The 26,967-nt window shown below is 45.1% G+C and overlaps 1 protein-coding gene across 3 annotated transcripts in view; it reads right to left on the bottom strand.

Annotated features, from left to right (window-relative positions):
• Positions 1-26,967, bottom strand: part of BTK (Bruton tyrosine kinase) — a 474,008-nt gene that overhangs the window by 63,090 nt on the left and 383,951 nt on the right. For all 3 annotated transcript variants that reach the window (XM_044306622.1, XM_044306621.1, XM_044306623.1), the window contains one exon: positions 546-717. In XM_044306622.1, the coding sequence (XP_044162557.1) occupies positions 546-717 (172 nt within the window). The remainder of the gene's footprint in view (positions 1-545; positions 718-26,967) is intronic.

Raw genomic sequence — 26,967 nt, 5'->3', positions numbered from 1 at the left:
ACTCCTGACAATAGACATCTACTGCTTAAAGATTTAAAGAGGTGATCAATTACCCTTGCTTGTCAGATGTTATAAAAGAGAAAAGCCAAGTCTGGCTATACAGTAAATTACCTGCAGCTTTACATGCAGGCCACTCACAAATAGCTGACCATGTTATCCATCCACGAGATGTTCCCACCAAGACAGAAACTGTTCCTACCGTACATTTTGGCTTATATAAACAGGGGTCCTGAGAAAGGGATCCCTTCTATAATGTTCATAAGCCTGAAACAATCCTTTAAAAGATTTAACTATTTTAGTACACCAATTTATATAGACTCAGTTTAGTGTTTACCATTTTACATAGTTGGGAGGCAGAACCAGATGATAGACCCTTAGATATTTCATCCTTAATATAGTGAACTGGAAATCTTTTTTAACTGTTTAGTTAATGATTACTTACATACATGGATATATGCTTTCATACATTTTGTTTATGATTAAACCTGAAAAAAACTTGTAACCGTTGAACTATGTTGTGAAAGTTACACACAGGTGCCACTTACATCATGCACTTTGCTTCTTCAATGAACTCATCCTCTGACATCGAACCCTCCTTTACCATTTTGATTGCAACTTCATGTTGTCCTCGCCATTTTCCGTACTTTACAACCCCAAACTGTCCAGTCCCTAATTCTTTGAGGAAAGTCAGGTCTTTGGGATCAATCTCCCATGAGCCTTGGGATAAAAAAAATGTCACTGTAAGTAATCATACACCAATTTCCATTCTAGTTTTCCATCATTACTAGTTTCACTCAGATTCTTAGGCTTTATTCACACCTGTGTATTTTGATATAGATTCAATGGAGAATGCAGAGGCAATTTGACCTGTACAGCTATTCAAATTTGCGTTGTTTATTTTGGCTCAATAATGAAACTTAGAAGGGCTACCAACCCCTCATTGAGAACAATCTGCAGACTTGAGACATTAGCACACTTTTAAAAGCAGCAAGGGCAAGGAAAGAGATGGATATACTTGGATCAATAATTGTTTCCCACATGTTAAAAGGTGGACAATGTAAGATTGGATACATTGGGCCCACCAGAGAAAAAAATTGTATAAATTTCTTCTAGGCATTACATACTTAGGCCTCATGCACATGACCATATTTTGTGTCTGTGTCTGAACTGCATTTCTTGCGGATTGCACACGGACCCATTCATTTCTATGGGTCTGCAAAAAAAATGTATCCATTCCGCAAAATATAGAACATATCCTATTCTTGTCCATCAGTTCTAGTAATGGGATTAGAAAAATACAGATAGCACAAGGTGTCCGTGGATCACGTTGTTGCAGACTGGAATACGAACATGGTCGTGTGCTTGAGGCTTTATGTTGAAAAAAGTTCTTCCTTTCTCAAATCAATTATACATCATTCAATACTAAATTATTTATAACCTAGACGGTCATATATCATTAGGCAAGCACTGCCTTTTGGGGTACATGATTCCATAGTTTGACTACTCTAACGAATAATTTTCTATACCGTACTTATTTTACTCTTCCCTCCACAATAAAAATTTTTTTTATCTTTCAGTTCTTTGTACTGAGCGCATAAGTTATTTATAAAAACAGGATCGGCTCTAATACTTACATCCTAACAGCACTGCACTTCTGAATAAAGTAAATATGGTTGTGTAGGCTTACACATTCACATACTGTAAGTTCTCAAACTTTCCCTTTTTCACATTTTGTTATGTTCCAGACTTGTGCTAAAATAATAAAAATTCAAAATTGTTCCCATCATTCTGCACTCAATGCCCCATAATGAGACAGTGAAACATAAGGGCCCGCCGAAGTTATGAAGAGGCACAGGCCTCTCTTTAACTTCAGCACATCCAGTGCCAGTTCCAAATTTAAGACAGCTTCCGAGCTGTCTTACATTCAGACCATTTTCTATGCCTGAAACAGGCAAAGAAAATGGTAAATAAGACTGGCATCCCATCCTGTCTCCTTCCCCGCCCACGCCGCGCTCACAATTTTAGACTTGGCGTGAGTGGGACGAAGTCGCAGATAGCGGCGCAACTACCCTTTGTGCCACCATCTGCTTCTGAAATAGCCTAATATAGGCGTATTTCGGTATAATAAATGACTCTCATAATATTATAAATCTTTGCTAATTTATTGAAAAGGAAAAACTAAAGTCTTGCATTGACATAAGTATTCAGACCCTTTACTGAGTACTTAGTTAAACCATCTTTAGCAGCGATTACAGCCTCCAGTTTTCCAGGATATGATGCCACAAGGTTTGCACACCTGGATTAGGTGGCTTTCTGCCATTCTTCTCTGCTGATCGTCTCAAGTCAGGTTGGATGGGACGATACCAAACTGTGGACATGCTATACAAACTCTGAACCTACTGCATAGTATATACCAAACTGTGGACATGCTATACAAACTCTGAACCTACTGCATAGTATTTGTGTGAGGCGCTTACGGTAGTACAGTGAAGAACCCTAGGAAAGCAGGGAATAAGCGTAGTCGGTTGTGGTGTGCCGAAACCGAGGATGAGGTAGGCCTGAGAAAGAAGAGGGCCCACCCAAGGATAGAGATATGGAAGAAATGAGTTGTAAATGAGTGGAGTGGTGGGAGGGTCAAAGCTCAGACCTCGAATGGTGCAGGAGCCAGGTAAAGGGGGTGCCCTAAATAGGCTGGAGGCGGACCTCAGCCCCTCCCACAAATCCAGGCAAACTGCCTTCACACTTGTGTGAGGCGCTTACGGTAGTACAGTGAAGAACCCTAGGAAAGCAGGGAATAAGCGTAGTCGGTTGTGGTGTGCCGAAACCGAGGATGAGGTAGGCCTGAGAAAGAAGAGGGCAAAAATGAAATAACCAGTTATTGTGGTCAAATACATGAATAGCTCAACCCGACATGTTTTGGAAAGTATCTCTTAATTCTTGTGTTGGATTGGGAATGTATCGCAAGTAAGCGGATGACTTCCAGCGCCCCAATTCCTGATGACATGAGTAGGGGCGTTGGCACTGGAGGCCGTGGACGCGGCTCCAAAGCGAAAGGAGTGCCCTGAGTAGTTGGCTGCGTTGAGGCCCAGTTGTGTGAGGGATGACCTGACATGGGTCATGAAGGTAGTGGTGGTGAGTACCGAACCATGTGGTGAAGTAGCGGTTGAGAGGGTAGAAACTTGTGACGTTGTCTGTAAGCATCCAGAACCCTGACTGGACACCATCTGTTGTGCGTGGGGTGATATGAAATGTTGACGGGTAAGTGCCGACTACTCTTGGAGTGAGGTAAGGTCAGGACGTAATGATCCATGTGTTTTGCCAAGTGGGAGACAGGAAGACAAGGTGTGGCTTGGGTCGTGTAGGTTGTAGTGAATTTCCCGGGCCTCAGGAACCGTAGAAGGCCAAGTAACTTGCTGTTTTGAGGATGGAGTTGGTATCTGCTTCAGAAGGCTTGGCGTCTAGTAATCCGGATAATGCCTTGAAAATATGATTGTTAACGGGTAGCCTCTGGGCTGGACGTGCGGGTTCCGCTTTCTAAATACCTCTGAGTGTGGTTTTGATTTGGTGAGAGGCCATGAAACTGATGTTATTAGGGTGTAAGATTAGCATGTGGTGTAGGATGTCGGTGAGATAGAGTATGATGGCGTTGTATGACATTTGAGTTTAAGGTGGCAAAAGAAGCAAACCCCAGAAGAGAAGCCATGACAAAAGGGGGGCGTGATGTTATGTTCCAGGAGGAATCTGACGACCTAAAAATAAAATCAGAGAGAATGATAACGTGAGAGACTCTAATGGCGCAAGCCACGCGTGCGAGTCACCACAAGATAATTGTATTGCAAGCCACAGATGACCGAGCCATGCGAGCGGGTCTGAAGGAAGAAAGACATGGAACCTACTGGTTGCGGGACCACGCAGCTGGCCTCGACTGGCGGAGTTGTGTGTGTAGAATTTGAATGGGGAAGCGATACGTGAGAGACTCTAATGGCGGAGCCATGCGTGAGAGACTCTAATGCGGAACCATGTGTGTGAAAATGGCACGGAGAAGCCATGCGTGAGACTTGAGGCGGAGCCATGCGTGAGAGACTCTAATGCGGAACCATGTGTGTGAAAATGGCACGGAGAAGCCATGCGTGAGACTTGAGGCGGAGCCATGCGTGAGACTCTAAAGGCGGAGCCATATGTGTAAAATCCACCCGGAGAAGCCATGCGTGAGACTCTAATGGCGGGGTCGTGTGTGTGAAATTAATACGGAGAAGCCATGCGTGAGAGACTCTAATGGCAGAGCCATGCGTGAGAGACTCTAATGCCGGGGTCATGTGTGTGAAATTAATGCAAAAAAAGCCATGCGTGAGAGACTCTAATGGCGGAGCCATGCGTGAGAGACTCTAATGGCGGAGCCATGCGTGAGAGACTCTAATGGCGGGGTCATGTGTGTGAAATTGGTACGGAGAAGCCATGCGTGAGAGACTCTAATGGCAGAGCCATGCGTGAGAGACTCTAATGGCGGGGTCATGTGTGTGAAATTAATACGGAGAAGCCATGCGTGAGAGACTCTAATGGCGGAGCCATGCGTGAGAGACTCTAATGGCGGGGCCATATTTGTAACCCTAGAACGGAGAAGCCATGCGTGAGAGGCTCTAATGGCAGGGTCGTGCGTGAGAGATTCTACTGGCGAAGTCATGTGTGTGACACTAACGGAGAAGCCATGCGTGAGACTAATGGCAGAGTCGTATGTGTGAAACTAACACTGCAAAGTAATGCGTGAGAGACTCTAATGGCGGAGTTATGTGTGTGACACTGAAACGGAGAAGCCATGTGTGAGAGATTCTACTGGCAAAGTCATGCGTAACACTAACGGAGAAGCCATGCGTGAGACTAATGGCGGAGTCCTGTGTGTAACACTAAAACGGGGAAGCCATGCGTGAGCGACTCTAATGGCGGAGTCATATGAGAGAGACTCTAATGGCGGAGTTATGAGTGTAAACTAACCGGCGAAGTAATGCGTGAGAGTCTGTAATGACGGAGTAATGTGTGTAACCTAAACGGCGAAGTAATGAGTGAGGGACTCTAATGGCGGAGTTATGTGAAACACTAAACCGGAGAAGCCATGTGTGAGAGACTCTAATGGCGGAGTTGTGTGTGAAACACTAAAAGGAGAAAGCCATGCGTGAGAGACTCTAATGGCGGAGCCATGTTTGAGACTCAAATAGCGGAGTCGTATGTATACAACTGAACGGAGCAACCATGCGTGCGAGACTAATAGTGGGGTCGTGGGTGCGTACTAACCGGAGAAGACACGCGTGGGAGACCAATGGCGGAGTTCGGTGTGTAAAACTAAAACGGAGAAGCCCTGCGTGGGAGATTAATGGCAGATGAAATTATTATTATCTATATATATATATATTTTTTCTTTTTCCTTTTTTTTTTTTTTTTTTCCCCCTTATGCGACCCCAATAACTCGCATAACCATGACCATCTCCGACAATGAACTTGAGACACTACCCCGTCTACAACCGTATGGTACCCCTAATGGACAACACGAAGAACGGTCACCGGGCCCCCGAAGCCAAGGGACTGAACGGGGTGACCACACGGTGATAAGTAGTTAAACATGAGCCAGACCTGATGGAAAATGCATGGACAGTAGTGGTCCGAACCACGTGCGCAACCGAAACATTGATCAACCGCGAACCGTGAAATTGAACTGATGGAGAAAACAAGAGCCAGAGGCATTGCAGCTCGCTAAGAGAAGACCCTTGTCGTGACCCACGAATAACCAACTTGTGAACATGGTAGGAACACACTCTCATAGGCCTAGAAATGAAAAGAAATGCAGCTTTAGTGGAAGCAGGGGAAACGCATGACGTAAAACAAGTGGGCGAAATGCCGCACTGGATGTGAGTGGTGCCTCACTCCTATGGCCTAGAAATGAAAAGAATGCAAATCGTAAGAGCAGGTGTGCGTACCTGGTGGTAAGAAAATCTCAGACGAGTGTGGACTGCGGTGCGAACGGACACATGACCTTGATGGGATCATGAAAAACGTGAGTGTGAAAACAAGTGCCTGCTTGCGCGTGTGACTGGTTGGATCGAGACGTGAGAAATGAGGCTTGGCATGTGGGCTGGAATGACCGTCATGGACGTGTGACCGCCTGGTCTACGTAGGCGCCATACCTTTTTTTTTTTTTTTTTTTCTTTTGTTTATATATTTATTTATTTTTTATTATTATTATTTATTTATTTATTTTTTTTATTTATTTATTTATTTATTTATTTATTTTTTTGGACCATGGAGCACGAGGGTGATGTGGCGGGTTTTAGACTAGGTTACCGTACCTGGTAGCAAGAAAAGATTCACTGGACACACGTGCCGCGCAAATGTGTTTAAGCTTGACCGCCTAAAAAGGGGGTTTAGACAGAAAGTAGTATGCCGAGAGTGGACTGTGGTATGAACGTCGGCATGACCTGAGAGGATCATGACGTCAGCAGCAGTGGTGCCACGGCTGTGCGGATGGCGTGCAAAATGAGGCCCGTGACGTGGGGAATTTGTTGCGGAACGTGTAATCAGCAGACCGTATGTTTTTTGGTTTTTATGAAAAATATTTTTTTTATTTTTTTTTCATATGGCGGGGTTTTTTTTTTTTTTTTTCTCTTTTCCTATGGCGGGTTATTTTTTTTTTTTTTTTTTTTTCCTTTCCCATGTGGCGGTTTTATTTTTTATTTTTTTTATGGCGGGTTTCTTGGTGATTGTGTGATGCGTTTTGAATGGTGTGGATTTTTATTGTGGTGGATTTGTTTATACATTGATGTTGGCATGGCGGGTGTGTTCCCTGATGCAGCTCTTGTGATGATGACTTGCGCCCCCCTGAATGCGCTGCCTGATGGAGGGGAGCGGTAGCTGGATCTGTGGTGCTGGTGCAGGGGTCATGACTAGGGATGAGCGAACTCGAACTGTATAGTTCGGGTTCGTACCGAATTTTGGGGTGTCCGTGACACGGACCCGAACCCGGACATTTTCGTAAAAGTCCGGGTTCGGGTTCGGTGTTCGTCGCTTTCTTGGCGCTTTTGTGACGCTTTCTTGGCGCTTTTTGAAAGGCTGCAAAGCAGCCAATCAACAAGCGTCATACTACTTGCCCCAAGAGGCCATCACAGCCATGCCTACTATTGGCATGGCTGTGATTGGCCAGAGCACCATGTGACCCAGCCTCTATTTAAGCTGGAGTCACATAGCGCCGCCCGTCACTCTGCTCTGATTAGCGTAGGGAGAGGTTGCGGCTGCGACAGTAGGGCGAGATTAGGCAGATTAACTCCTCCAAAGGACTTGATTAACTGATCGATCTGCAGCTGTGGATCATTGAGCTGCTGATCCTCAATTGCTCACTGTTTTTAGGCTGCCCAGACCGTTTGTCAGTCACATTTTTCTGGGGTGATCGGCGGCCATTTTGTGTCTTGTGGTGCGCCAGCACAAGCTGCGACCAAGTGCATTTAACCCTCAATGGTGTGGTTGTTTTTTGGCTAAAGCCTACATCAGGGTGAAGCTGTCACACCAAGTGCATTTAACCAGCAATAGTCTGTTCATTTTTTGGCCATATACAAAATCAGGGGCAAGCTGCGCCTGTCACCAAGTGCATTTAACCCTCAATGGTGTGGTTGTTTTTTGGCTAAAGCCTACATCAGGGTGAAGCTGTCACACCAAGTGCATTTAACCAGCAATAGTCTGTTCATTTTTTGGCCATATACAAAATCAGGGGCAAGCTGCGCCTGTCACCAAGTGCATTTAACCCTCAATGGTGTGGTTGTTTTTTGGCTAAAGCCTACATCAGGGTGAAGCTGTCACACCAAGTGCATTTAACCAGCAATAGTCTGTTCATTTTTTGGCCATATACAAAATCAGGGGCAAGCTGCGCCTGTCACCAAGTGCATTTAACCCTCAATGGTGTGGTTGTTTTTTGGCTAAAGCCTACATCAGGGTGAAGCTGTCACACCAAGTGCATTTAACCAGCAATAGTCTGTTCATTTTTTGGCCATATACAAAATCAGGGGCAAGCTGCGCCTGTCACCAAGTGCATTTAACCCTCAATGGTGTGGTTGTTTTCTGGCTAAAGCCTACATCAGGGTGAAGCTGTCACACCAAGTGCATTTAACCAGCAATAGTCTGTTTATTTTTTGGCCATATACTACATCAGGGGCAAGCTGCGCCCGTCACCAAGTGCATTTAACCCTCAGTAGTGTGGTTGGTCAAGCTGTGACACCAAGTGCATTTAACCAGCAATAGTCTGTTCATTTTTTGGCCATATACTACATCAGGGGCAAGCTGCGCCCGTCACCAAGTGCATTTAACCAGCAATAGTGTGGTTATTTTTTGGCCATATCCCAGTCTAATTCTGTCACTAAATCCATACCGGTCACCCAGCGCCTAAATACTAGGCCTCAAATTTATATCCCGCTAAATCTCTCGTTACCGCTGTCCTGTTGTAGCTGGGAAAGTTATTTAGTGTCCGTCAAAGCACATTTTTTGTTCTGGGTTGAAGTACAATTCCCAATTTAGCAATTTCATAATTTAGTGGTTTCTGCTATATCAGAGCTATTTGAAATCTATCCCTAAAAGGGTATATAATATTCAAGGTGCACATTGGGTCATTCAGAATAACTTCACACACACCCGCTACTGTGTATTTTCAAGTCTAATTCTGTCACTAAACCCATACCTGTCACCCAGCGCCTAAATACTAGGCCTCAAATTTATATCCTGCTAAATCTCTCGTTACCGCTGTCCTGTTGTAGCTGGGAAAGTTATTTAGTGTCCGTCAAAGCACATTTTTTGTTCTGGGTTGAAGTACAATTCCCAATTTAGCAATTTCATAATTTAGTGGTTTCTGCTATATCAGAGCTATTTGAAATCTATCCCTAAAAGGGTATATAATATTCAAGGTGCACATTGGGTCATTCAGAATAACTTCACACACACCCGCTACTGTGTATTTCCAAGTCTAATTCTGTCACTAAACCCATACCTGTCACCCAGCGCCTAAATACTAGGCCTCAAATTTATATCCTGCTAAATCTCTCGTTACCGCTGTCCTGTTGTAGCTGGGAAAGTTATTTAGTGTCCGTCAAAGCACATTTTTTGTTCTGGGTTGAAGTACAATTCCCAATTTAGCAATTTCATAATTTAGTGGTTTCTGCTATATCAGAGCTATTTGAAATCTATCCCTAAAAGGGTATATAATATTCAAGGTGCACATTGGGTCATTCAGAATAACTTCACACACACCCGCTACTGTGTATTTCCAAGTCTAATTCTGTCACTAAACCCATACCTGTCACCCAGCGCCTAAATACTAGGCCTCAAATTTATATCCTGCTAAATCTCTCGTTACCGCTGTCCTGTTGTAGCTGGGAAAGTTATTTAGTGTCCGTCAAAGCACATTTTTTGTTCTGGGTTCAAATACAATTCCCAATTTAGCAATTTCATAATTTAGTGGTTTCTGCTATATCAGAGCTATTTGAAATCTATCCCTAAAAGGGTATATAATATTCAAGGTGCACATTGGGTCATTCAGAATAACTTCACACACACCCGCTACTGTGTATTTCCAAGTCTAATTCTGTCACTAAACCCATACCTGTCACCCAGCGCCTAAATACTAGGCCTCAAATTTATATCCTGCTAAATCTCTCGTTACCGCTGTCCTGTTGTAGCTGGGAAAGTTATTTAGTGTCCGTCAAAGCACATTTTTTGTTCTGGGTTGAAATACAATTCCCAATTTAGCAATTTCATAATTTAGTGGTTTCTGCTATATCAGAGCTATTTGAAATCTATCCCTAAAAGGGTATATAATATTCAAGGTGCACATTGGGTCATTCAGAATAACTTCACACACACCCGCTACTGTGTATTTCCAAGTCTAATTCTGTCACTAAACCCATACCTGTCACCCAGCGCCTAAATACTAGGCCTCAAATTTATATCCTGCTAAATCTCTCGTTACCGCTGTACTGTTGTTGCTTGGAAAGATATTTAGTGTCCGTCAAAGCACATTTTTTGTTCTGGGTTGAAATACAATTCCCAATTTAGCAATTTCATAATTTAGTGGTTCCTGCTATATCAGAGCTATTTGAAATCTATCCCAAAAAGGGTATATAATATTCAAGGTGCACATAGGGTCATTCAGAATAACTTCACACACACCCTCTACTGTGTATTTCCAAGTCTAATTCTGTCACTAAACCCATACCTGTCACCCAGCGCCTAAATACTAGGCCTCAAATTTATATCCTGCTAAATCTCTCGTTACCGCTGTACTGTTGTTGCTGGGCAAGATATTTAGTGTCCGTCAAAGCACATTTTTTGTTCTGGGTTGAAATACAATTCCCAATTTAGCAATTTCATAATTTAGTGGTTCCTGCTATATCAGAGCTATTTGAAATCTATCCCAAAAAGGGTATATAATATTCAAGGTGCACATAGGGTCATTCAGAATAACTTCACACACACGCTTCTGTGCATTTCCAAGTCTAATTCTGTCACTAAATCCATACCGGTCACCCAGCGCCTAAATACTAGGCCTCAAATTTATATCCCGCTGAATTTGAATACAATACATTGGGCCAAATAATATATTTGTTGTTGTGGTGAACCATAACAATGAGAAAAACATCTAGTAAGGGACGCGGACGTGGACATGGTCGTGGTGGTGTTAGTGGACCCTCTGGTGCTGGGAGAGGACGTGGCCGTTCTGCCACATCCACACGTCCTAGTGTACCAACTACCTCAGGTCCCAGTAGCCGCCAGAATTTACAGCGATATATGGTGGGGCCCAATGCCGTTCTAAGGATGGTAAGGCCTGAGCAGGTACAGGCATTAGTCAATTGGGTGGCCGACAGTGGATCCAGCACGTTCACATTATCTCCCACCCAGTCTTCTGCAGAAAGCGCACAGATGGCGCCTGAAAACCAACCCCATCAGTCTGTCACATCACCCCCATGCATACCAGGGAAACTGTCTCAGCCTCAAGTTATGCAGCAGTCTCTTATGCTGTTTGAAGACTCCGCTGGCAGGGTTTCCCAAGGGCATCCACCTAGCCCTTCCCCAGCGGTGAAAGACATAGAATGCACTGACGCACAACCACTTATGTTTCCTGATGATGAGGACATGGGAATACCACCTCAGCATGTCTCTGATGATGACGAAACACAGGTGCCAACTGCTGCGTCTTTCTGCAGTGTGCAGACTGAACAGGAGGTCAGGGATCAAGACTGGGTGGAAGACGATGCAGGGGACGATGAGGTCCTAGACCCCACATGGAATGAAGGTCGTGCCACTGACTTTCACAGTTCGGAGGAAGAGGCAGTGGTGAGACCGAGCCAACAGCGTAGCAAAAGAGGGAGCAGTGGGCAAAAGCAGAACACCCGCCGCCAAGAGACTCCGCCTGCTACTGACCGCCGCCATCTGGGACCGAGCACCCCAAAGGCAGCTTCAAGGAGTTCCCTGGCATGGCACTTCTTCAAACAATGTGCTGACGACAAGACCCGAGTGGTTTGCACGCTGTGCCATCAGAGCCTGAAGCGAGGCATTAACGTTCTGAACCTGAGCACAACCTGCATGACCAGGCACCTGCATGCAAAGCATGAACTGCAGTGGAGTAAACACCTTAAAACCAAGGAAGTCACTCAGGCTCCCCCTGCTACCTCTTCTGCTGCTGCCGCCTCGGCCTATTCTGCTGCTGCCGCCTCGGCCTCTTCCTCCGCCTCTGGAGGAACGTTGGCACCTGCCGCCCAGCAAACAGGGGATGTACCACCAACACCACCACCTCCGTCACCAAGCGTCTCAACCATGTCACACGCCAGCGTTCAGCTCTCCATCTCACAAACATTTGATAGAAAGCGTAAATTCCCACCTAGCCACCCTCGATCCCTGGCCCTGAATGCCAGCATTTCTAAACTACTGGCCTATGAAATGCTGTCATTTAGGCTGGTGGACACAGACAGCTTCAAACAGCTCATGTCGCTTGCTGTCCCACAGTATGTTGTTCCCAGCCGGCACTACTTCTCCAAGAGAGCCGTGCCTTCCCTGCACAACCAAGTATCCGATAAAATCAAGTGTGCACTGCGCAACGCCATCTGTAGCAAGGTCCACCTAACCACAGATACGTGGACCAGTAAGCACGGCCAGGGACGCTATATCTCCCTAACTGCACACTGGGTAAATGTAGTGGCAGCTGGGCCCCAGGCGGAGAGCTGTTTGGCGCACGTCCTTCCGCCGCCAAGGATCGCAGGGCAACATTCTTTGCCTCCTGTTGCCACCTCCTCCTTCTCGGCTTCCTCCTCCTCTTCTTCCACCTGCTCATCCAGTCAGCCACACACCTTCACCACCAACTTCAGCACAGCCCGGGGTAAACGTCAGCAGGCCATTCTGAAACTCATATGTTTGGGGGACAGGCCCCACACCGCACAGGAGTTGTGGCGGGGTATTGAACAACAGACCGACGAGTGGTTGCTGCCGGTGAGCCTCAAGCCCGGCCTGGTGGTGTGTGATAATGGGCGAAATCTCGTTGCAGCTCTGGGACTAGCCAATTTGACGCACATCCCTTGCTTGGCGCATGTGCTGAATTTGGTGGTGCAGAAGTTCATTCACAACTACCCCGACATGTCAGAGCTGCTGCATAAAGTGCGGGCCGTCTGTTCGCGCTTCCGGCGTTCACATCCTGCCGCTGCTCGCCTGTCTGCGCTACAGCGTAACTTCGGCCTTCCCGCTCACCGCCTCATATGCGACGTGCCCACCAGGTGGAACTCCACCTTGCACATGCTGGACAGACTGTGCGAGCAGCAGCAGGCCATAGTGGAGTTTCAGCTGCAGCACGCACGGGTCAGTCGCACTACAGAACAGCACCACTTCACCACCAATGACTGGGCCTCCATGCGAGACCTGTGTGCCCTGTTGCGCTGTTTCGAGTACTCCACCAACATGGCCAGTGGCGATGACACCGTTATCAGCGTTACAATACCACTTCTATGTCTCCTTGAGAAAACACTTAGGGCGATGATGGAAGAGGAGGTGGCCCAGGAGGAGGAGGAGGAGGAGGAGGAAGAGGGGTCATTTTTAGCACTTTCAGGCCAGTCTCTTCGAAGTGACTCAGAGGGAGGTTTTTGGCAACAGCAGAGGCCAGGTACAAATGTGGCCAGCCAGGGCCCACTACTGGAGGACGAGGAGGACGAGGATGAGGAGGAGGTGGAGGAGGATGAGGATGAAGCATGGTCACAGCGGGGTGGCACCCAACGCAGCTCGGGTCCATCACTGGTGCGTGGCTGGGGGGAAAGGCAGGACGATGACGATACGCCTCCCACAGAGGACAGCTTGTCCTTACCCCTGGGCAGCCTGGCACACATGAGCGACTACATGCTGCAGTGCCTGCGCAACGACAGCAGAGTTGCCCACATTTTAACCTGTGCGGACTACTGGGTTGCCACCCTGCTGGATCCACGCTACAAAGACAATGTGCCCACCTTACTTCCTGCACTGGAGCGTGATAGGAAGATGCGCGAGTACAAGCGCACGTTGGTAGACGCGCTACTGAGAGCATTCCCAAATGTCACAGGGGAACAAGTGGAAGCCCAAGGCCAAGGCAGAGGAGGAGCAAGAGGTCGCCAAGGCAGCTGTGTCACGGCCAGCTCCTCTGAGGGCAGGGTTAGCATGGCAGAGATGTGGAAAACTTTTGTCAACACGCCACAGCTAACTGCACCACCACCTGATACGCAACGTGTTAGCAGGAGGCAACATTTCACTAACATGGTGGAACAGTACGTGTGCACACCCCTCCACGTACTGACTGATGGTTCGGCCCCATTCAACTTCTGGGTCTCTAAATTGTCCACGTGGCCAGAGCTAGCCTTTTATGCCTTGGAGGTGCTGGCCTGCCCGGCAGCCAGCGTTTTGTCTGAACGTGTATTCAGCACGGCAGGGGGCGTCATTACAGACAAACGCAGCCGCCTGTCTACAGCCAATGTGGACAAGCTGACGTTCATAAAAATGAACCAGGCATGGATCCCACAGGACCTGTCCGTCCCTTGTCCAGATTAGACATTAACTACCTCCCCATAACCATATATTATTGGACTCCAGGGCACTTCCTCATTCAATCCTATTTTTATTTTCATTTTACCATTATATTGCAAGGCTACCCAAAGTTGAATGAACCTCTCCTCTGCCTGTGTGCTAGGCCTAAATATATGCCAATGGATTGTTGCAGTGGTGGCTGACGTGAAGCCTCATTCTCTGCTATGACATGCAGACTGATTCTCTGGTGACATGAAGCCAGATTGTCTGTTACGGGACCTCTCTCCTCTGCCTGGGTGCTGGGCCTGAATTTATGACAATGGACTGTTGCAGTGGTGGCTGACGTGAAGCCTGATTCTCTGCTATGACATGCAGACTGATTCTCTGCTGACATGAAGCCAGATCCTCTGTTACGGGACCTCTCTCCTCTGCCTGGGTGCTGGGCCTAAATTTATGAAAATGGACTGTTGCAGTGGTGGGTGACGTGAAGCCTCATTCTCTGCTATGACATGCAGACTGATTCTCTGCTGACATGAAGCCAGATTGTCTGTTACGGGACCTCTCTCCTCTGCCTGGGTGCTGGGCCTAAATATCTGACAATGGACTGTTGCATTGGTGGCTGACGTGAAGCCTGATTCTCTGCTATGATATGAAGACTGATTCTCTGCTGACATGAAGCCAGATTGTCTGTTACGGGACCTCTCTCCTCTGCCTGTGTGCTAGGCCTAAATATATGCCAATGGATTGTTGCAGTGGTGGCTGACGTGAAGCCTGATTCTCTGCTATGACATGAAGACTGATTCTCTGCTGACATGAAGCCAGATCCTCTGTTACGGGACCTCTCTCCTCTGCCTGGGTGCTGGGCCTAAATATCTGACAATGGACTGTTGCATTGGTGGCTGACGTGAAGCCTGATTCTCTGCTATGATATGAAGACTGATTCTCTGCTGACATGAAGCCAGATTGTCTGTTACGGGACCTCTCTCCTCTGCCTGTGTGCTAGGCCTAAATATATGCCAATGGATTGTTGCAGTGGTGGCTGACGTGAAGCCTGATTCTCTGCTATGACATGCAGACTGATTCTCTGGTGACATGAAGCCAGATCCTCTGTTACGGGACCTCTCTCCTCTGCCTGGGTGCTGGGCCTAAATATCTGACAATGGACTGTTGCATTGGTGGCTGACGTGAAGCCTGATTCTCTGCTATGATATGAAGACTGATTCTCTGCTGACATGAAGCCAGATTGTCTGTTACGGGACCTCTCTCCTCTGCCTGTGTGCTAGGCCTAAATATATGCCAATGGATTGTTGCAGTGGTGGCTGACGTGAAGCCTGATTCTCTGCTATGACATGAAGACTGATTCTCTGCTGACATGAAGCCAGATCCTCTGTTACGGGACCTCTCTCCTCTGCCTGGGTGCTGGGCCTAAATATCTGACAATGGACTGTTGCATTGGTGGCTGACGTGAAGCCTGATTCTCTGCTATGATATGAAGACTGATTCTCTGCTGACATGAAGCCAGATTGTCTGTTACGGGACCTCTCTCCTCTGCCTGTGTGCTAGGCCTAAATATATGCCAATGGATTGTTGCAGTGGTGGCTGACGTGAAGCCTGATTCTCTGCTATGACATGCAGACTGATTCTCTGGTGACATGAAGCCAGATCCTCTGTTACGGGACCTCTCTCCTCTGCCTGGGTGCTGGGCCTAAATTTATGAAAATGGACTGTTGCAGTGGTGGGTGACGTGAAGCCTCATTCTCTGCTATGACATGCAGACTGATTCTCTGCTGACATGAAGCCAGATTGTCTGTTACGGGACCTCTCTCCTCTGCCTGGGTGCTGGGCCTGAATTTATGACAATGGACTGTTGCAGTGGTGGCTGACGTGAAGCCTGATTCTCTGCTATGATATGAAGACTGATTCTCTGCTGACATGAAGCCAGATTGTCTGTTACGGGACCTCTCTCCTCTGCCTGGGTGCCGGGGCCTAAATATCTGAGAATGGACTGTTCCAGTGGTGGGTAACGGGAAGCCAGATTCTCTGCTATGATATGAAGACTGATTCTCTGCTGACATGAAGCCAGATTGTCTGTTACGGGACCTCTCTCCTCTGCCTGGGTGCTGGGCCTAAATTTATGAAAATGGACTCTTACAGTGGTGGGTGACGTGAAGCCTGATTCTCTGCTATGACATGAAGACTGATTCTCTGCTGACATGAAGCCAGATTGTCTGTTACGGGACCTCTCTCCTCTGCCTGGGTGCCGGGGCCTAAATATCTGAGAATGGACTGTTCCAGTGGTGGGTGACGGGAAGCCAGATTCTCTGCTATGGAACCTCTCTCCAATTGATTTTGGTTAATTTTTATTTATTTAATTTTTATTTTAATTAATTTCCCTATCCACATTTGTTTGCAGGGGATTTACCTACATGTTGCTGCCTTTTGCAGCCCTCTAGCCCTTTCCTGGGCTGTTTTACAGCCGTTTTAGTGCCGAAAAGTTCGGGTCCCCATTGACTTCAATGGGGTTCGGGTTCGGGACGAAGTTCGGATCGGGTTCGGATCCCGAACCCGAACATTTCCGGGATGTTCGGCCGAACTTCTCGAACCCGAACATCCAGGTGTTCGCTCAACTCTAGTCATGACGTGAGCAGCAGTGGTGCGAAATGAGCCCCCGTGACGTGGAGGAAGGTGTGATTCGCCGACCGTGTTTTTTTTTTTTTTGGCAGGACTATATGGCGGGTTTCTCTTCTATGACACTGAGGGAACATTTTTTTATTTTTATTTTTTGGAACTACATGGCGGGTTTCCTCCCTATGACACTATGGAGCTTGAATTGCCTAATTTTTATTTCTCCTTTTTCGGGGTACGCGGGTGATGTGGCGGGTTTTATAATGAAGGGGACTGTGGCCTGGTGTGGTGGGGGGTGTAGGTGTGACGGGGAACAGTCTGAGCCCCTCCTGGGTTGCGCCGCCTGTGGGAGGGGGGCAGTGGCTGCAGCCTGGGGCAGAGTATTGTGGTTGGACCGGGGCCGAGCCGACCTGTGCGCCCCCCTCCCCACACACCAGCCGCATCAGCGGACGGCCGTCGGGATACCGCGCACGCGCCGACGCCGCCGCGCATGCGCAGTACCCCGGCCGCGCGTGCGCAGACCAGGGACCGGGACGCGGGCGGCCGCCATCGGCAGCGCGGCAGGAGAAGCAGCGGGACGGGCCGGTGCAGCGGTGGGGAGAACGAGGAAGTCCGCAGCAGCAGCGCTGAATGTGGAGGGGGAGAATGTGTGGTGTTGCTGGAACGAGCCAACCATGTGGCGGGTGTGAGTGCGGGCATGCCGCTGACCTGAACCGGGGGTTTGTGGGGGGGGGCACATGTGTGGGAGGTTGCCGTGGTGATGGAGGGAAACTGAAATGGTCGCAGCCCCGGGAACGATAACCCGTGTGTGTGGAGCGGCCGGGATGAGGCGAGCATCTGGTGAAAGTGAGGGTGCGGGCATGCCGCTGAGCTGGACGAGGGGTGTGAGGGGAGGGCGGCGGAATGTGTGTGAGAGAGACGTTGGTGAGGAGGGGAAACGGCGTTGGTGGCCGCCATGGGAAACCTGGTACACGTGCTGGCAGTGCTTGGAGTGGGGATGCGGTGTGGTACGCGTGCATGCATGACCGGAAATCGTGGCAGACATGAACCGTGACTTGGAGTGAAACTGTGACATGGGTGAAATGAAAATGGTGAAATGAATTGAGCTAGTACAGGGGGCAACCGTGAGGCCCTGTGCTGTACCGCAGACATGAATTGATAGTGACTTGTAACAAGAATTTGTGACATGAGTGCAAAGTTTGGTGAAATGAAATGAGCCGGTGCAGGGGGCAACCGTGAGGCCCCGTGCTGCACCGCAGACATGAATGTTTGTGACTTGTAACGAGAATTTGTGACATGAGTGCAAAGTTTGGTGAAATGAAACGAGCCGGTACAGGGGGCAGCCGTAAGGCCCCAGCTGTACCGTACGGATGACTCATAGTATACCGGGCAAACGCGACCCACAGTGAACCGAGTGACGCAGAACTTCCAAGACTCAGCAACTCTCCAGTAACTCCACAAGCGACTTCCTCCCTCAAAGCTCAGACCTCGAATGGTGCAGGAGCCAGGTAAAGGGGGTGCCCTAAATAGGCTGGAGGCGGACCTCAGCCCCTCCCACAAATCCAGGCAAACTGCCTTCACACATATCAAACTGTGGACATGCTATACAAACTCTGAACCTACTGCATAGTATAAACCAAACTGTGGACATGCTATACAAACTCTGAACCTACTGCATAGTATATATCAAACTGTGGACATGCTATACTAACTCTGAACCTACTGCATAGTATATATCAAACTGTGGACATGCTATACTAACTCTGAACCTACTGCATAGTATATATCAAACTGTGGACATGCTATACTAACTCTGAACCTACTGCATAGTGTATACTAAACTATGGACATGCTATACTATCTCTGAACCTATGGCATACTATATACTAAACTGAGGACATGCTATATACTAACCTTGCACCTATGATATACTAAACTGAGGACATGCTATATACTAACTCTGAAGCTATCGCATACTAGATGCTAACTCTGAACGTTGCACAAGCTTATACTAACTAGTGACTCCTGTAATTCTGAGAGTCCCTCCTTACCATCAGTAAAACTAATTAGATAGATAGCGGTAAATGATTTTGTTACCCCAAACTCTCCGCCTAAGACTGAGAGTGACGCCTGGGGTACATACTGAGTAACTGTGAATCCCACAGCCAAACACAAGGGTGGTGGGATAATAGTGGATGTCCATTGCTTCCGCAGTTGAGATCCTAACTGATCAACTAGGTGCGTTACATAGGGATGGTATTGAGTAGTGCCTGGTTTCCTCCAAACATGATGCTTAGAATTGAGGCCAAAAAGTTTAATTTTGGTTTCATCAGATCAGGGAATCTTGTTTCTCACTGTCTGAGAGTTTGTTGCAAACTTTCGTCTGTCTTTTACAGAAGAGAGGCTTTTTTTCTGTCCACTCTGCCATAAAGCCCATATTTGAGAAATGCTGCAGTGATGTTTGACCCTTTGGAAGTTTCTCCCATCTGCACACAGGATCTTTGATGCTCACCTCTCTTACCAAGGCCCTTTTCCCAATTACTTAGTTTGCAGGGCCGACCAGCTTTTGGAAAAGTCCTGGTTGTTCCATACTTCTTCCATTTAAGAATTACGAAGGCCACTGTGCTCTTCGGAACTTTCAGTGCAGCAGAAATTTTTGTACCCTTCTCCATTTCCTCATGGCTTGGTATTTGCTCTGATATGTAGAGATGAGCGAAGGTTTCAAAAATGCGATTTTGTCGCCTCCCCGAATATTTCCCCAAAATTAGCTTCTATACAATTTTTTTTTTCAACAGTCTTTTAATTACATATCATTAGATATACAATTTCCCCACCCACCTCCTTTTACCCGCTGCCTGCTCCCTCTCCAGGGAGAAAAAAAATTAAATTAATTAATTAACAAGGTTCCCCCTCCATTTTCCCTCTCCCCCCGCAGCCTCGACTCTTAATAACCACCATCCCCAAGAACAGCCACTATTTTAGCCATTTCTGCCATGTTCTGACAAATCTATATTTTTTCTTAATATTTACCAGATGAAATTCCTCTCTGGCAAGCGAGGCTCTAGTGAGATTCTCCCATTCCTTAACCGTGGGGACAGCACTACCTCCCCAGTGTCAAATAATACACATCCTGGCCTGAAATAGGAGTTTGGATGCTATATCTTGATGTTGGGGGGTATCCATTTTATCCATCACCCCCAAAATGCATGTTTCAAATTGCCTAGGCACTTTAAACCGGTGATATTTCTCTATTCTTTCATTAACCTTTTCCCAGAACTCTTGAATTTTTTTACATGTCCAAAGTATATGGACATCGTCCACTCCTACCGCCCCACATTTTTGACAACTAAAATCTTTAGATTTATAGCACTTCATTAGAATCTGGGAGGAGTAGTATAGACTATATAATATATTAAATTAAGTAATTCTATGGGAAAAGTTCTTTGAAACCCTATTTTTTGCCTGTATGGCCAATTCCCAAAACTCTTCCCGCTGGGAATTTAAAACATCTTGCCATTTGTGCATTAGACTATTAACTGCTCTTCTCTTAGCCTTTTGATGTAACAGACATTCATATATATATTTTTTGTTTTTGTTTTAAAATTATTTATTAAGAAATGATGAGCAGAGAAATACAGAAAAGACAAAATTCCCCACAAGAGGGTACAATTTTCACATATTACATTGTTTGTCAGCAGTTACATAAGTGCCAACATTGGGGGGGGGGGAGGGGGGGAATGAAAGGGAAGGGGGGGGGGGTCTTCCTACTGGAGAAAGTGCGATCTGGAAGAGTGTCCTTCAGACGCTAAGAAGAAAACTGTCAGAATTTTTTCCATGGAAACCAGGTAGCTTCGTGAGACCTCTTGGATTCCCACCCTGCTATCTGCTCCATCCTATATATCGCGTCACATTTTGTTATCCATTGTGAACAAGAAGGGGCTGTTTCACTTTTACAGTTGTACGCGATCAGAACTCTAGCAGCCGCTAAGAGTTGGCCTAACAGAGAAGTGACTTGTCTATGGCATTTGATATCTCCCAATAATCCCAATAAACACCTTTTTTCCAAAAGTAAGATCTGTGCGTTACTTATTATTGTGCATATTGAGCAGACTTGTTGCCAGAAGGCGGTGATGCCGGGGCAAGACCACCAGATGTGAAGGATTGTGCTTTCAGCACCAAGACACCTCCAGCACTTTGGGTCACACTCAGGGTAAATGAAGTGTAGTTTTTGAGGCGTATAGTACCACCTGGTGATCACCTTCTAAATGTTTTCCTGAAGCTTTACGCATCTAGATACCTTTGGTGCATTAGAGCATAGTTCTGAGATTTCCCTATTTGAGAATTGAATATCAAGGTCTTTTTCGCACTTACGGATGAAGCTATATGTGTCGGGTCTGGCCTGGGAAACTAGCATGGAGCATAATTGTGCCACTTTTTTTTCGGGGGGGGGGGGGGGTACATTTGCAAGAATCATTTTTTCAAATTTGTTTTAGACTTGTTGGGCAAAGCTTTTTTCTTCCCTAGGTATTATTTGATGCGCAATTTATGAATAAAAGATAGTGATTGTAGTTTAGGATGTACGTCCCAGCTGTCTATGAGAAACCCTGCAGGGTCCAACAGGTCAACCACTGGAAGGGACATGTCTAGAGTATCCTCCGACAAAGTGGAGCTGAAGGTCCTCCCAGAACCCCATAGAATATCTCTCACCTGAAGCACAGGTGATACTTAATGATTTGAGAGTAATATTTTAGCCAGATCAGAATGCCATATTTTCAAGGTGGTTTTCACCATGTTGCTTAGTGAACTAATCTGCTGGGTCATATCACTATGTGGTGAAAGTAGGAAGGTTATCAGAGGGGGTCTCATATCTCCTGATTCTGCTAAGATATCCAGTCTATTTTCTGAGCACCTGATCCATTCTAAACACCTCATCCCCTGTACTGCCCTATAATAGACTGCCATGTTGGGTAGGCCCATCCCCCCAAGCCTATTTGGTTGTATCAAAGTTGAGTGAGACGCGGGCGTGATTTTTGAAAAGCATTGCCTCATTTGTGTGAAGAAGGCCTTTGGTAAAGGAATGGGTAATGCCGACATGTGATACAGAATTTTGGAAACTAAGATGGACTAAATTAAAGTACGTTTTCCGAACCAAGAGGTAAAGGGGATACTCCATGAGTCTATGGTGGCTGTAATGTTCTTGGGAAGGTTTCGGAAGTTTTCTTCATATAAGTAGTTGGGATCTGAGATTATGTTTACCCCTAAGAATTTAATTGATCGCGTTGACCAGAGATACTGGTATTGTGGCTCTAAGATCGATTGAAACCTGTTTCCCCCCAGCAGTGCTTTGCTTTCAGACAAATTTGTCCATTTCTCTGTGTCCAGTGCCGGGTTTGTTCGGTCCTAGAGCGTCTTTGGACCTGTCTCTCAGGGTCTTGCTCATTTTCTGGCTTGTAGAGGAATCAGGAATCAAGCTCGTTTCCACTGGACCCAGAGCAGAGCTCACATCGTCATGTGTGTCTCGCTCTGCTGCCAAGCTCCGCCCCCCATATATTTTAGAAACTAATTTCCCCCTGCTATTAATTTAGAAATATTAACTAAAGGCTGCGGAAGGGTAACAATTTGCGTGCCTTTTCCTAACATCAGTGCTTGTTTTATTTGTAAGTAAAAAAAACTCAGCTCTTTATTGCCCAGTCCATACTTATTTTTAAGATCTTCATATGATATTATATCCCCCTCTTTCCATACCTGGCCCATTTTGTAAATTCCATGTTTCCACCAAATTTTCTATTCGATTGACTTTAATTCTCTAAAGTGAGTATTACCCCACAATACAGTGTCAACATGGAATCCACTCTGGGGCCACAATTCTCTTGCTTCCTTCCTAACCCTGGCCATTAGCTCAAATAACGGTATCTTACTACATTTCTGTTGTACCAAAATGCCGGCTTCCGCTAATTGAAAAATACTACAGTTATCCAGCCTTTTATTAATCCCTGCTATTATGGTCTTGTATCTTTGCGTATTACTCCATATTATCATGTTTTTAATATGGCCAGAAATAAAGTCAAGTTCCAAATCTGGGACTGATAGTACGCTCTCCCTCTCATGGATGCACAATATTCGTGCTTTTATCCTGTTTTTTTTTCCTCGCCATATCAAATCCATTAAAAGACTAGCTATTATTTTAAGAATTATTTTGGGCATTATTCCTGGTGTATTCTACAAGATTAAATTCAGGGAGGGTAATAAACACATTTTCACCAAGGAAATACGGCCTGCCATCGAGACATATAATCTTTTCCATACATCTATTTTCTTCCTGATTTCCTGTATTTTAGGGACCACAGTCAACTGAACATAGTCTTTAGGGTTTGGGGTTATTTGAATGCCCAGATATGTAACAGGTTCATTAATCCTCTTAATTTCCAGTGATCCCTGTATAAAATTGTTCAGAGGATCAATTGGGACACAGGCCGATTTAGACCAATTTATGTTAAGTCCAGCATATTTCCTATAATTATCAAATACCTGGAAAATCTTAGTAAGTGATCCATAAGAGCCTACAAACAGCATAATGTCATCTGCATATAGAGCATTTTTTTCTTTGTAGTCACCGAACCTGAACCCCACAATTTCTTTATCTTGCCTGATCATATCAGCTAACGGCTCCATGACTATGGCAAATAGCAGAGGGGAAAGGGGACAACCCTGTCTAACCCCTCTGCCAATATGTATTTTATCAGAATATTCTCCATTCAATATCACCCTTGCAGAAATTTCAGTATATAATAGCTTTACCCATGACACAAAATTATCACCAAATCCCATTTTCTTCAATGTTATAATTAAAAAGGGCCATTCTATAGTGTCAAAAGCTTTTGAGGCATCTATGGTTACAATCATTCGTTCGCCGCAATTTGTGCGTTCAAGTTGGGTGTTCACAAAGTATCTCATAATATTATCAGTTGTAGTTTTGCCTGACATAAATCCCGTCTGATCCTCATGAACAAGCACCGAAACCACACTCCTGAGTCTAGCTGCCAGAATCCTAGCTAATATTTTATTGTCAGTATTAATTAATGAAATGGGGAGGTATGAATCCGGAAGGACCGGATCTTTTCCAGGTTTTAGAATAAGTGTCGTTAAGGCTTCTCTCAGGGAATCTGGCAGTTTTCCTACCTTCCTCGAAGGCAGCCCACATTGTAAGCAATTTTGGAGTTAATATTTCTTTATATTGGGCATAAACTTCAAACGGAATACCATCTATTCCTGGGGTCTTGTTCTTTGTTATCCTGGATAGTATTTTGTCCACTTCTAAAGAGTTTAAAGGGGCTTCCAGACTTTCCCTTTGATCTATTGTCAACATGGAAATAGTAATTTTATCCAAAAACGATTGTATTTGCGCCGAGTTCTTGTTTATCTTGCTACTATATATATATCTTCAAAATATTCTTTAAGCAGTTCTTTTTGTCCGTTTGTTCAGTAGTTTTGTATCCTAATTTATCTACTAAACAGTGGATAAAATTATTTTTTTTGTCTGGGCCGCTACCAAAGCCGCTAGCTTTTTGCACAGTATATGTGCGTAGATATAATTGTCCCTCACATAATTTTCTTTTTTGTTTTTCCGCCAATAAGAACAGTTCATCTTCCAATTTGGAAACTTTCTCTATCCACTCTTTATAGTTTTGCTCTATGGGATTTTCAATATACTGTTTTTCATATTTTTTCGTCTCTTGTTCCAAATCCGCTATTTTTTTCTTTATTCCTTTCTTATATGTTACTGTGTATTTTGTGATAATCCCTCTAATAAAGGCCTTTGCAGCCTCCCGTACCATATTAATTGCCGCTGAACCATCGTTCATATGAAAATACTCCATTATCTCTTTCAAGATCATATCGTGTATACCCATTATATTTATCCATCCTATATTTATATTCATCCCTCTTTTTTTTTAATTGTTTTTATGTTTAGAATAATTGGGTTGTGATCCGAAATCCCGCGTTGTCCGTATTTAACCAGTTCAATATCAAATCAACCTTTATTGTTTGTGAAAGCTAAATCAATCCGTGATAGACTCCTGTGGGTCTTTGAAAAACATGAGTATTTTTTTAATTTTGGGTACATTACCCTCCAAATATCAATCCAACCCATTTCCTCTGTGATATTTTTTTTATTTAGATCCCGTGCAGAAATCTTGAGTATTACCTAATCTACATCTATCTATTTTACCATCCATTACATTATTGAAATCTCCTATAACTAAGAGTGGTTTATCCCCTGCGTTAAGCGCAAAATCGTGAATTTTTTGTAGGACGTCTGTTTTAAAGGGTGGCGGATATATAAACATTTGCTATTATCCATGCTCTTCCTTCCAGTATACAGTCCATCAGGACATAACAGCCCTCCCTATCTATAGCTGTTTTCACTATTTTGATATCTATATCACGATGTATTAATATACTCACGCCTCTCGCATATGATGAATAAACTGAATGAAAGGAGTGCTGCATCCACAGTCTGGACACCCTAGTTATCGTCTCAACTGTTAGATGTGTTTCTTGTAAGCAGATTATAGCAGGGAGAGACCTGTGTATTGCATCAAAAACCGCGACTATCTTTACGCCCCTACTCAGACCCCTGATATTCCATGAGATGATTCTCATAAAAACCTATATATATAGCTGACCATTTCCAGAATATAGTTGAGGACCACCAGGAGAAAAAGGGAGAGAAAGAACAGAGGAGGGAGAGAGAAAAAAAAAAAGAGAACAAGCAGCACAGCAGGATACCCACCCTGCCCATCCCTTCTGAATGACCCAGGATAGCTTCAGCCCTAGCTCTCTATCTTAGCTTTTCCCCCTCCCAGCCCACACCCAGCCCGTATACCCCTCAACTCGTTATCTCTTCTTTAATCCATTCTCCAGCCGCTTCCGCTGTATCAAAAAACCTGATTTTATTTTCCCATTCAATCCTCAGCTTAGCCGGAAACATCATAGAATATTTCACATTATTTAAATGCAGAGTTTTTTTTACATCAGTAAACCGACTTCTTTCCTTTACTGTTTCCTTTGCATAGTCAGGAAATAACATTACTGTTGCGCCTAAGTATCCTAGCTTCCCTCTCTTCCTTGACCTGCGTAGTAGCTCCTCCTTATCCCTAACCGATAAAAAAAATTAAAATAGATTGATTTCGGTCTCATTCTGGTAGAGGGCGGCTTTGACGGCAATCTATAAGCCCGTTCCACAAAGTTATTATAATCCGAGATGTCTTGGCCCAGTTGTTCCATCAACCAGGTTTGTATAAAAGCACAGGGGTCTTGCCCCTACACATCCTCTGGGATTCCTAGACCTGTTTTCTAAATCTAATAATTTATTTTTCAATCCGCTCTGAGGAACCCCACTGACTCTCTAATATTTCCAGTCTGGAGAGAGGGGTCTTGTATTGCCAAACTGCATTTTTTTTTTCTTGAAATATATCTTGCAGGCTAGGAACCTGCTCCTCTTTTGTAGAAAAATTTTCCTTCACCTCCTTTAGCTGTTTATTACCTCTCTCCCCAGACTGAAAACTTTCCTCGGATAATTTCAGGTTAGAATTTTCCTCCAAAAGAGACTCACCCTCTTGACCTTGAGACATATCCTCTTTTTTTTTCTCTTTTTTTTTAGAAGGGCTGGTCTGTCCTTGCATGTTGGTCAGGACTCAGGAGTAATTGCTTAGATCTTTCTGTTTTTTTAAGCATTGGGGAGAATGAAGTATTTAACTCCAATTGCCCCTTGCTCTTTTTCTCTGCCCCCTGTCTAGCCATCTCTAGAGACTTCTCTGTTATCCACACTTTTCCCCTTTTTTCCTTTTCCCTCCTCCTCCCCTTTCTCTTTAGCCAAATCTGAAGTACTCTACCAGATAAAACAGTCAGAGAGGGAGAATCAACACACAAACCCAGAAACAACAATACATTAGTCTAGCATTCATATGTGAGTAATTAGCCAGTTCCACTAGTTTATGCGTTTGTATATCAATTAACAGTCCGTATAATAATTATCCTTGCATTTAGTACAATTAGTGCGATTAACTTAGTTGATTAGTTCCATATACACAGAAAACAAAAACAAATGAAAAGCTCTCGTAATTGTAAGACTAACAGTCTCAGGTAATTAATAGCATAGAGATCAGTAGCAGTTATTTGGTTATTTGGGTTAGTTGGATTAGTTCATGCTCTCAGTTCTTTTCAAACCGTTTCCTATATAGCACTGTAAATCAAATAGCAGATCACACATACTATAGCAAACTC

Source organism: Bufo gargarizans, chromosome 9, assembly GCF_014858855.1.
Source record: "Bufo gargarizans isolate SCDJY-AF-19 chromosome 9, ASM1485885v1, whole genome shotgun sequence".
NCBI lineage: Eukaryota > Metazoa > Chordata > Amphibia > Anura > Bufonidae > Bufo > Bufo gargarizans.
This window is presented reverse-complemented; position numbering and strand designations above follow the sequence as displayed.